The 12852-nt window shown below is 38.6% G+C and overlaps 1 protein-coding gene across 8 annotated transcripts in view; it reads right to left on the reverse strand.

Annotated features, from left to right (window-relative positions):
• nrxn2b (neurexin 2b) overlaps positions 1–12852 on the reverse strand; it is a 759383-nt gene that overhangs the window by 6328 nt on the left and 740203 nt on the right. For all 8 annotated transcript variants that reach the window (XM_030161797.1, XM_030161795.1, XM_030161798.1 and 5 more), the window contains one exon: positions 9056–9134. In XM_030161797.1, the coding sequence (XP_030017657.1) occupies positions 9056–9134 (79 nt within the window). The remainder of the gene's footprint in view (positions 1–9055; positions 9135–12852) is intronic.

Below are 12852 nucleotides of genomic sequence, written 5' to 3' on the forward strand. Positions count from 1 at the left end.
TTCCTGAATGAATGGCTGTTCTTATGACTGCAATCTATTTTTTAATTTGCCACAAACAGTTGCTTGGACTTGAGGATGAATTTTTGTTAGAAAAGGTCAAGGTCACTGTGTCCTTGTAAGACAGAGTTTTGCTCATAACTCAAAAGTGTAGCCTTTAACTGTTAAAATATTACACACAGATGCTTAACAGGATAACATGACAACGTACTGATGTTTTATATCCAAAAGCACTCAAAAGTCAATGTCAGTGTCAAATCATAATATCATGTATAAATACCCACAGCACCTAATCAGAGACATCATATAGTATACATTACATTTCACCTAAAAATATTTTTTATGGGATTATGTTGTGTGACACTATTGATTTTTTTACAAATTTTTAAAGATGTAAATATTTGTGATATACAGTCACATCTACTAGTTTGCAGTGTTGTGTTCTGTCTTCTCTCTGCAATGCATGCTGACACTGAAGTCAACTTTAAAAAAAAATTGCTCTGCTTTTTTTGGTGGTTTTCTTTATACTTTGACACTTTTCCTAAAATTAGACCTAAAAAAATCACAATTCAATGCCTTGCTTGCAGTACTATAATACACTGAGTCATAACCCCTGTGTTTACACCTTTCACTTTGTCAGACTCTTGCCAATAAAAGCTCTACTACATGTGAGACACGGATGGAAACTGCAGCTTGGCTGGTTTGAGGAGGTATCAAACCATGACGCTGTAAATGTAGTTTTTTTTTTTTTTTTTGCTGAAAGCTGCCAAGAACCACGAACAAATATAAAATCAGAGGATACCCAGGATTTGGATTTCTAACATGGAGGAGTTGTCAACACCAGCCCGAGCTATCAGATTATATTTAGCTATTTTTCAACACTGGCACAAGGTGCGAACCAACATTTTCTTTAACGTCCAACTGCTTTCTCTGGGCTGACTCACCGGTTCTGTCAGCCAGACCTGATTGAGACCGGCTTTGATCCAAAAGGTGTTAAAAAAAAAAATACACAAGGCCTGATTTCACAATGTGGGCGTCTCTTTCTCTAACAGAGTAACAATAATGTAAGCGTTAAAATGAGAGCGACTCGGAGATATTCAGCCTGATTGATTTAGTTTGACTCCATTGATTGGAACAGCTGAGGCAATGGAACCATGTTTAGCCCACATGATGAATATTTTGTTCTTTATCTTTACCCACACGCCACTCTTCAGCGCTGCCTGTATGACTCACCCCCCCCCCCCCCCCCTCTATTTACACAGAATGAGAACAGGGCAGATGGATACTGATGCATCTATGTTGGTCTTCTGACAAACAGCATTATTCTGCCGATCACGTTGCTTCGCTCATATCCATTTGAAATATTTAGAGCAAAAAGGTTGTTTGGAGTTAGAGCATTCTGTAATTCAGCTTTGATTAGACTGCAGATGAAAAATTCAGCAGCGTGTCCGAGCATAATATATTTTCCCTTGCTTTAAAGTCGTGCCACAATAGGTAAAATTATGGTCATATAATGCGGACAGCAGGAGAAATGTTTCTTCACACATCCAACTAGATAAACAGTTTACCAATGCTGTCGCTTTCAGGCAAATTGATTTATGTTGACACAAACGGATGAGGCCCTACACACACATCTAGCCCAGAGTCATATATTGGCTTAAGCCAGAAGAAGAGAGAAATTTAGGCCGTTGGCATTCACAGCTGTTGAGGTTAAAGCGTAGGTCACTTCACTTTCTCCTGGAACAAGAAGAACAGACACATATTTCATCCAAACCGTCTCCTCATGTCTCCTTTGGGAAAGTGTGTCTGATACTTAGGTATTGGGCTACAAGCATACATTTACCGTATTAGACTATTTAATAAAGACAAATGCCCTCCATCAGGTACTATGTCTGAATAATGGCATTAATCGTATTTATCATTGTACAACAGGAAGTACATTCAAAACTGGATTCATGAATTTTCTATATTGAGGACAAGCCTGTTCCATGAATCAATCCTAAATGTTGTCTGTATAATACGCTCAGAGTGTTTTTTTTTTACGCCTGCCCACAGAAAAAGATCTATACTTCTTGTGCTCCTCGTTGAGCAGTGGCCATGTCATATGTGTTTTTCCTTTGGTTGTATTGTTTTATTGATCTTATTCTAACATTTGTACAGCAACATTGAGTTTTGACAGGTGCCTTTAAATAAAAAAGTGTTATTACCTCCACCAAGGATGACAGGGTTAGTTTGTCTGTTAGCAAGATAACTTAAAAAGTTATGGATGTTGATACTGGTACAAGGAACAAATCAATGGCCAAAAAACAAAACCTCCTATCTACAAATTTTTAGATTTTTAGAGTTTTCACATTAAATGGTGAGAACAAGGATGACTCCATATTTTCAGTCTATCTGCAAGATAATCCCGCCCTTTCTTATGACATGAAGGTCACCTGACAACAACAACAAAGACCATACTATAATAAAACTAAACTATCAATCAAATTTTATTTATATAGTGCCAAATCATATCAAAAGTTACCTCATGACACTTTACATATAGAGTTGGCCAAAACCAGACTCTAAGCCAATTTACAGAAACCCAACAGAATCCTCCAGGATCCACGTTTTTTTTGTTTCCTGAAAAAAGTGTTTTTTTTTCAGATAGGAGGTTTTGTATTTTGGCCATCGAAATGATTACATTTTGGTGGTGATTGGGGGTGGTGGTGGTGGTGGTGGTGGGGGGGCGTTGTTTATTGGTCTGTCTGTTAGCAAGATAACTCAGAAAGTTATGGACGAATTTGGATGAAATTTTCAGGAAATGTTGATACTGGCACAAGTACCAAATGATTACATTTTGGTGGTGTGTGTGTGTGTGTGTGTGTGTGGGCTGATCTGCCTTGGTGGAGGTCTGCACTCTCTGACTGCTTTTCTAGTTATCACTGTATTATTAGCATGGTGTTGAACTTCACTAAGGGTATGAACCTAACCCTCACGGAAACCTATCAGAATTCATCGCTCTAGCACCTTTCTGTTTTAGATTTCAGCCTTCCTGGACCAGGTGATCAGTGGGGTCATGTTGAACACATTCATTCTAATTTTTCTTCTTATTTGTAAAACCTGAGTGATAGCTTCCTTATTACTAATCCATGAGTCTTTCCGTACCTAAATCACTTCCCTCACGGTGAACAACTTCAAAGTGTACTCCATCACAAGCCGTCCATTTGTTTACATACCAAACTGAAACCAAACCATCACTCGGGCTTTTTCGGAATTCCACGCAGCAGCAAGAAGCAATGAAGCTGCTTCCATGTTTGTTCCTGCTGCGGCCATACTGCGGCTGTGTGGAATTCCCATTCCCACAATGCACTTCAAAATTTCCGAAAACGCCCAAGTGACATATCGGTTTGGTATGTAAACAAAAAGACGGATTTTAATGGAATACACTTCGAAGTCATTCACCATGAGGGAAGTGATTTTGGTGCATAATCACCAAAAGACTTATGGTTTACTGTTAATTAGGCTATCGCTCAGATTTTACAAATTTGAAGAAATATTAGTGATGAAAGTCATATACTGCTTTACATATTGAATATATTAAAAGAATGAATGGTTTTAAATAAATAAATAAATTTTAACATAGGCACATTTTGTTGATGTCTTGTGGTCTATAACCATAACCTATTTCAGCATTAATTATACTATACAGGGTAATTTTTCAAAATGTATAGGTTTTTTTTCTATACACCCTGTATTTGTCATGTGTTCTTTCCTGAGGGTAATTAAGTTACACCTTTCATAGACGTATATGCATATGCTTTTAACGCTTCTGTGTGATGGTGATGTAACCCCAGAGACATTAAAGTTGCAGTGCTTGATAATTAATTAGCACTTTCAGCAAATTGTAATTAAAGTAGTGTGAAAGGGTGTGAAACATCTGCTTCTGCTCCTCACCTGTGTTGTAAAAAATCTAGATTCTATAAGTTGTAACCTGATAAAATCATGATTCTGAGGTAAAGTGGCTCAGAGGGACACAGATTGGAGAGGGAAGTTTTAGGACAGTAATAAAGTCCAAAGCCCCCCCCCCTCCACTTGTGCCCCATGGAACATTAATTTGATAAAAAATAAGTATTATAGTCTCGTTTTTTGATCATGTTTGATTTATACATCATTTTTACAAGTGTAGAAAGTCAGTTTATTATAAAGTTGTTTAAGTGTCAGACTGAAAATACATAAACAGAAAGACTACGCATGAGAAAGTCACAGAGGTGTCTCTCCGTGGTCTGTTCAGAGTTGCTGAAGATGTATTTGCAGCTTCAACATAATCAGACTGTTGTTATTTTTGCCTCTTCTAGCACTTTTCAGAATGAGGTGGAATGTACCAAAGCAGTGGCTGTATTGGTGTTGGTGGTGTGGATCACATAACTGAACAGGCAGTCCATTCAGCTCTTTAACACTAAACTAAACGTGTCTGTTATCTTTTACCAGTCATCACTTCCTTGGCTCCTTAAATTATCTTGTACATTGACAGACATATGTTATTTATCTCTCACCATTGACCACTGATTGTATTTTTCCTAACCTCGGTCCAATGGAGCTCACCAGAATGGACAGGACTTCAGCTGTCTACTCCCAGTTTACCTTTAGTACCCAGATCCTGAGCTCCACAGACCTCCCACTGCCACTGGTCATGTGACATCTAACAAGCCAATCACAAATGGTACTACTAATTATTTTGCTTAATTTTGCTAATAGTGGTATTTTTTAGGGGGGTTTTCTTTCATCATCGTCCTCCGACTAAATACACCTGACATTTCTCTGTTTTTTGCCTCTTTTTTGTCCAACATGTTTTTTTTTTTATCAAAATAATTGCAACAAAACTAATTTGCTTTTGGAAAATACAGGTGATGGGGAAAAAAAAATGCCTCAGACTGATTGTTGTAGCCTGCTCCCCAGAGAGACTATGATAGTCATTTATAGTTCTTTACAGTTTGAAGTGGGAAAAAGGCGTCTTGCTGAGGAAAGCGGTTCAATTAAAACAAACCTTTGCTTTTCTTGAAGTGAGTTAACATCTGATTTTACATTGAAGATTTTGAAGATTATATCAGCATTCTAAAATTAATATATGTGTTTAGCACTATTAACTGTCCATTAGTTAATTAAAGTTTTGCTAATTTAATTTATTGCTTATATATATATATATATATATATATATATATAAAGTGTTTTCATGCCTTTCGGCTTTGTCTATTTATTCATTTATTCTACTTTTTAATTCTCATTTGTTTTGTCTTATATTGAGCTCATACTTTTGTTGGCTTATGTAAATGACTTTGAATAGCTTTTTTTGTTTTGTTTTGTTTTTTAAAGAGATTACAGAATTAGACCTGAATACAGACTAGAATATTTGTTATGCACATATTTTATAGTCACTATGACACATTGTAATTTATTATTTTGTTCCTCAGTCTTTCTAAAGAGTAAAAAGCAAGTTCAATCACAGCAATTTTTCTTCCTCATATTCCTGATATTTCCACATAAAATAGTAAATTCCAGTAGTTACTAGGTGAGATTTAATTCATCTATAAAAACTAAGATTGGTCTATATCTTTTATTCAACCAAAACAGCTGTCCAGATTTAAAATGAGATAAAATGGAACTGAATTTTATCTGAACGATTAAACGTACCAAAGATGTCAGAAGAGTCTATTTACATATCAAACACAGTTAAAATACTGTGCATGTGGACTACAGAAGGCTATGGGGGACGCTGAAAGATCAGATACCTTTGATCGGATACATTGATCTGATACCTAAACTTCACTGCCACTGCTCCTCGATTTGTTGGTACTAGGGCTTATCTTTTGTCCTTGTAGAAAATGACCTGGAGCTGTTAACTTTTGTGAACAATTGTCAGCAAAAATAGATCAATAAAGTATCATAATGACAAATAACTGACACCTCAACCTAGGGAGCAGCGTGGGCTTGATCCCACACCTGCTCTGAGTTACACTGGGTCATCTGTCATCACCCAATCCCTTTTACTCCTCGACCTAAAAGGAACATTTGCAGGTTGTCCCTATGGCGTGTCGTCTGATGAATTATTGAGCAGCTCTTCTAAGCTCTGATCTTGTCAGAGTAAAAACCATATTGCGCCTACAGCATCCTGGGACTGATCAGTATGTAAGAAAGTGAGGTGGTGCTTAGGTAGAGAAAAGACAGCAACTCAAATAAAGAGAGGAAATAAAAGCAAATTAATAAGCAGCGCTTGTTGGAGGAAAGATGTTTACTGTTCCTCTGACATGTACTCTATCTTCTCTAATTGTATTAATATACTGTGAATATAAATAGTATTTTGACAAGTTTCTATGCATGTGTAGATGAGTTTTCATGTGATAGTACAAACTTCTGAGTGCGTACATGAAAGGGTAAGTGTCTTAAATGTGCATGTTCGCTTCATCACTCAATCTCTAGAACATGTTTCATGTTGGTAATCCAGGTCCTCACGTCCTTGCTCCTGTTGCTCTTCTGATGAAGGCTCATTAATAACACTGGAGGATCCAAACTAAAGCTTTAATTGGGTGATGTAATTAAAGCTCCCCAACAAAGTCAAAGTTTAATTAGCCTGGTGGGAAAGGCAGGAATCGTTCACAGGAATTTCACTCTCTCAATTTCACATCCTCTTCTTTACTTCCTCTTTCCTCTCTCCTGCAAGCTTTCTTCTTCTCCTCCTCCTCCTCCTCCTCTCTGGATCTCAGTCTCTCCTCGTTTCTCTGTTCTGCTTTCAGCGCAAGAGAACGTGACACAAATCTCAATGAGGGTCAGGTCTTCACGGCCCAGTCCTTCCAACGCCTCCTCAGGTCTTTTTTTTTTCCATCTTCCTACTCTGTGTCCCATTATTTATCTAATTTTGCATCACCTATGAGACCATCGGCCAGCGCACCACTGAGACTCCCTTTTAGTCAATGAATGCTTCACTGAGGGTCGGTCATTATTTAATGTTTGAGCGCTAAATACTCGATTGTGTTCGATGCAACAAAGCAGGCGACATTCCTTGACCTGTGCATAGCGCTATAGCCGCAGGTAAATGTATCTGAAAAATGATGGCCATGAATTCACAGCAGTCACATTTCGTTCCTCTAGTACAAACTCCCAGCTGTGTGGAGAATTATTTTTTCCCTCCTGAAGGCAGTTCCATAACGCATGTCATGTGTAATTGAAAACACTGGGAATTGCTCCTATCATACAATGACCACAGGCTTGTGTTTGCCGAACGGTGATGGAGAGGCTACATGTTTAGTGGACAATGTTGATTCTTCCTCCTTGTCCACACTTTTCACCGAGGCTTATCCGACCCTTCTGGCTTGTCTTGCTGGAATTCTCTTGGCATCTGGAAGGTGTGATACGGAGTGTGTGCATGTGCACGAGTGTGCTTGTTGTTTCTCAGAAGAGACAGCTGCAGAGAGAAAACTTTACACCCACAAGAGTGAGAGAGACAAGTGTCTGTCTGGAAAGGTGAGCATGTCTGGCACTGTATGTGTGTTTGTGTGGGCATACACACACACACACACAAACACACAGAGAGAGAGAGAGAGCTGTGTTTCCCCATGAGAGATTAAGCCTGGGCATAGCATCCACCGAAAAACTCTCATTTCTCCTTTCGATAAGAAGGGAATTGAGTCTCTATTTCGGTCCCAACCACCTACAGAGAAAACCGCAGGAGGATGCTACACTCGAGTTCCTCAACACAGGTTCAGATCAGTTTCTCCTCTCACAAACATACCGAATGCTATAATCTCCTTCCATTTACGGTCACTATATTCTGTTAATACCAGTAAGCCCCAATCCAGAGATAAACTTATAGAAACAGCACAGGAAAAAAAATAGTCTATGCAAGACGGGGAGAACGGCACGATGGAGGTCCTCTGCCTTTTTGTGCTTTTTTTTTTTTTTTTTAAATTTTTTTATAAATATCATGAAACATGTATTAGGGACTGAGTGACACAAAGAACATGCACAGTTGTATCAACACTCCAAGACTTCAGAGTACTGCTTTAAACTGTAACTGAAAGCTAAAAGGAAATTATATTGTTTTACTGAGCATGAGTGTTAAGTGCTGTCAAATGTTTTGTTATTCATTTTGTCATTTTTGTTAGTTATTTATTGGGTTTTGTTGTATTTGTTGTACAGCACTTGAAGGGAAAGTGCCTTATAAATACTGTCATTATTTTATTTATTGATTGATTTATTTGGTGAAGCTACTTTTAAGGATAAATCATTTGGATGTAATAAAGAGTAGAGGTACATACAGTAAATACTAGTCTCACTCCTCTGTCAGAACCAAGCATTCAGGTGGGTTTACAGTGTACATCTAAAAACTCATCGACCAATATTGACTTTTCCTCACATTTTCCAGAAGACCAAGCTTAATATTTTAACGCTGTCATAAAAATTGAGTAAAAGAACATCAAATGCAAATCTCTGAGGGTATCATTTCAAAAATCTTTCCTACTGGCTAACACTAGCAATTACTGCAACACTAACGGCACCTTCCGATCTACGTGGTTCTTGACAATTTTCGAGTTGTGGTCAGCTTTATAGAGCTGGAGACCACACAGGCAGAGAGTGGAACACATGGCCTTTAACTTCCACCTCCTGTCATGATGTCAGAACATTTCTTGACCCACTGTTCACACTAACGCTGCCTCAGCTTCTGGACCTGCCAGGCTGCAGCTGTGTGCTCAACAGAACAAGCTACGTTTCCACGTTGAAACTGTCCTGCCTTGTTAAAATTGGGACAGGAGATTGGTGAACAGCTGGGTAAATGCCAGATAATACCACTTGGCTGAGCAACTGATGGACCACAGCGCGGCTGCCTGCCTGTTTGAAACCAATAAGAAAATGGGCTGGGGTGCACATCTGGCCAATCAGAGCTGCATTCACAGGGTTCTTCAGTCACACAGTGTCATAGAAAAGTTGAGTTAGGCAGTACTTTGTACTTTAGGTTTGTTTCTCAGGCTGCACTTTGTTTTAGAAACCATGTACTATGAACACAGAACTCCCTGAGTTGACTCACCATTTCCAGGCTCACACTCCTCCAAATCTTCGTCATCACTAGGACACTCAGCTGATGCTACCAAGAGGTCATCTGCGTTCTGGAAGAACAAAGACAGGGAGGGAGGGGAGACAGAGTCAAGACACATTTTATTTGTGTAGAGCAGGGGTGTCAAACTCATTTTAGTTCAGGGGCCACATACAGCCTAAAATGATCTAAAGTGGGCTGGACCAGTAAAATAATATAAATAACAGGATAAAAACTGATAAATAATGTGAACTCCAAAGTATTCTCTGTTTTTGAGTTAAAAAAAAAAGTCAAATTCTGAAATGAAAATGTTTACATCTACGAACTGTACTCAAACATAACATGAACAACCTGAAAATTCTAAAGAAAAATAAGTGTAATTTTAACAATATTCTGCCTCAGCTTATCATTTACACATGTACATTATAATTTACAGATCACAGTGGATCTACAAATGCACTAAATATTTAATAACAGGTAGAATATTATTAAAATTCAACATACTTCTCTTAAGACATTTCAGGTTGTTCATATTTGTTCTGGTTCACATTTTTTTTATAAATGGGCTAGTCTAAATGTAAACATTTTTGTGTATTTGACTTGTTTTTTCCTCTTTGTTTTAGTAAAAAAAAATGTTTTTCATTATTTATAGGTTATTATGATAGTATTTTACTGGTCTGACCCAACTTAGGTTGAAATGACCTAAAATTATTTTTACATCCTTGATTGTTAATATATTCAGTATAATTTTTGCATTTCACAAATTTATCCCACAGGCCAGATTGGACCCTTCAGCGGGCCAGTTTTGGCCCCCGGGCCGCATGTCTTACACCTGTGGTATAGAGGATACAGAGGACATCTAAGAGGATTCAGTCTGTCTCTGATGGTTCAGGTCTTTGGCTCCACTGATGCCTTTTAACACATGCTACTGTAACCAGTAGAGCAAACTTTGGAAAAGCTGTAGGAGAACAATCTGTCTTTGGTTACAACAAGGTTTATTATTGAGTAGTCTGCCAGTAGTCGCAAATTTGCTGAAAACTTGAGGTGAGCATTGATGAGTAGCACCCATGTGTATTTATGTAAGCAAAGGCACTAAAAAATATCTGACTAAACACAAACCCATGTAACAAAGACAAATAATTTGTCTAAAACTTCCATTGTGTGGGCACAAACATCAGAGTCCAGAGGTTTTCCTACATAACTACTTATATAATAGGGGTTTTTCACGCATGACTCGGAAACGGTTTGAAATGACTCATTTTGTGTATCATTTCTTCTGGTTTACTTGTCAACAGTGGCTGAGGTCACATTGAAGTGTCACTGCTGTGTGCCCCAGTGTACATCGAATAAACAAAGGCAACTATATTTAAGTTTTCACGGTTTTCCTTCAGATTTAGTTGAGAAGAAAAAATGGGTGGTCGCAATTCATCACGATGAGGGGCTGAACTTCAGAATCCAATCAGGACGTACATTCATGTGTAACAGGTGTCCTAAACACTGACATTTCTGAGACGAGGATTACCAGGGAAACATCAGTGATGTTGTGAAGGGAATCAAGAGGTTAAAAGTCCTGACCCGACCTGTGATTAAACACATTGTCTACACAGTAACTCACTATTAATGGCTTTATTTTTGGTTAAAACACACGCCATCAATAAATCTCTAATATGTGCTGTACAATGACATCTGTGGCTGGATAAACAGAGAAGAAGTTCACTTCACAATTAAACAAACCGGCTGTGGATCAACCACAGTCAAATTAGATGATAATTAAATGTCCTGCGAATTATTTTCATTTTTTACGCTTCCTTGCCTGCTACCTACCTGCATTTTGTTTAATTTTACCCAGGCCCGTACCCATGAAAATTCTTTTTTTTTCTTTCCATCCCCACATGTTTTTTGCAGGTTACCCGTCGGAGGACACTGGCGTTTTCTCTACTTTTAACCTCTTGATTCCCTTCACAGTATCACTGATGTTTCCCTGGTAATCCTCGTCCCAGAAATGCCAGTGTTTAGGACACCTGTTACACACAAACGTACTTCCTGATTGGATTCTGAAGTCCAGCTCCTCATCTTGATGAATTTCAATCACCCATTTCTTCTTCTCAACGAAATCTGAAGGAAAACCGTGAAAACTTAAATATAGTTGCCTTTGTTTATTCGATGTACACTGGGGCACACAGCAGTAACACTTTGATGTGACCTCAGCCACTGTTGACAAGTAAACCAGAAGAAACAATACACAAAATCAGTCATTTCAAACTGTTTCCGGGTCATGTGTGAAAAACCCCTATTGGGTTTTATTAAAATCCAAACAAAAGTGCTTCCTCAAACATATACCTTTAATGGAAACTTGTGACCTGCCATGTCATAGATATTGTTTCCCATGTAATGATCTCATGGCTCCAACCGTAGACATAGACAGTCGTTCTGTAGCTAGAGCAGGGTTTTACATGAGACACAGCAGCAGGGGGCTGAGATGAAAACAGATTAAATGTGACAAGGTGGTTCCAATTTGGTTGCCAGGGTTTGTCCTCAGTACTACATGACTCACACAGCTTTATGTCTAGACGTCCTCCCTCCTCCCCCAGATCATCCGATCCAAAATGAGCGCCTTTTATCAGCGTAATTGATTGAAGCGCCGCACTGCTACATAGAGTTTTCTCTCTGTTATTAATCCATGGCCTGGTATAATGATTTATTAATTGCTTTTTGTGAGTTTGATAGTGCAATCACATCACCTGGCTCTGTCAAATATGCCTAATGATCCTGCCTCACTTCTCTCCGAACATCTCCATTCAACATGCACATATATTTTTATTCCATCCAGACAGCCTGTTTAGTTTTATTGCTTGTAAATGCGCATCTTATTAAACCTGATTTGTGCACTTATTTGAGTTGAACAGTCTGAAATAGCTAAATGCTCATGGCGGCGTTTGTGTGTGGCTGTAAATGAAAAATAAATTTTAATAATCCAGTGTCTGCGTGACTGAATCTCAAACAGCTATTTAAGTCTCCTACAGTAATCTTGGTTGTAATTTGGTACAGCATTTGTGAGACACTTGCAAACCCTAATTCACCCCTTCTCAAACATTCCAGCACACATTATTGGAAGGACAACCGTCTCACGAGGCCCGGTATCATAGTCGAGTACCCTGCAATTCTGCTTTGACTTGGTCAGAACTTTTCTCATCCATCTCCAAGATGAATCCACTAGAAGATAACTTTAAAACATCTTCCGTGCATCGGGAGAAATCAGCGAGATCACAGCATCTGGGAGTGTTCCGAATGCAGCAGCGAGGGCGCAGCTTATGATCTTCGTTTTATAACTCCCTGACACCAAATTTAGTTCAGACTGAGACAAGTGATGACTCCAGCTGTTTCATGGAAACCCACACTATCAAGGGGTGAAGGTAAGAAGAAAAAAAAAAAAAAAATCGGACCCCCCCAACACACATCAAAAGGTGGATCTTTTATTCTAAGCATCAAAGCGCATTATTCCACTCTGATCAAAGCTACGGCATGGTGGGTTGCTCAGAGCTTTTGGAGAAATTGAAATTTAGGTTTCCGCTTGCGTGCTTTCCGCCACCCTGGTCTTTCTCCTGTCTCTGCTATGTCTTGGAGGGTGCAGGGGATATTCATTAGAGCAACACAGTTCCTGTTAGCTTTGCCCATTGCAGTATTTATAATGCTATTACTATGTTTGCTCTAGCACAAAATTACACCACAGGCTCTATAAGATGGATTATTAACTACCCAAAGGACTGTATATGAGTGAGAGTGTGTATGGA

This window comes from Sphaeramia orbicularis, chromosome 18 (genome assembly GCF_902148855.1).
Source record: "Sphaeramia orbicularis chromosome 18, fSphaOr1.1, whole genome shotgun sequence".
NCBI classification, from domain to species: domain Eukaryota; kingdom Metazoa; phylum Chordata; class Actinopteri; order Kurtiformes; family Apogonidae; genus Sphaeramia; species Sphaeramia orbicularis.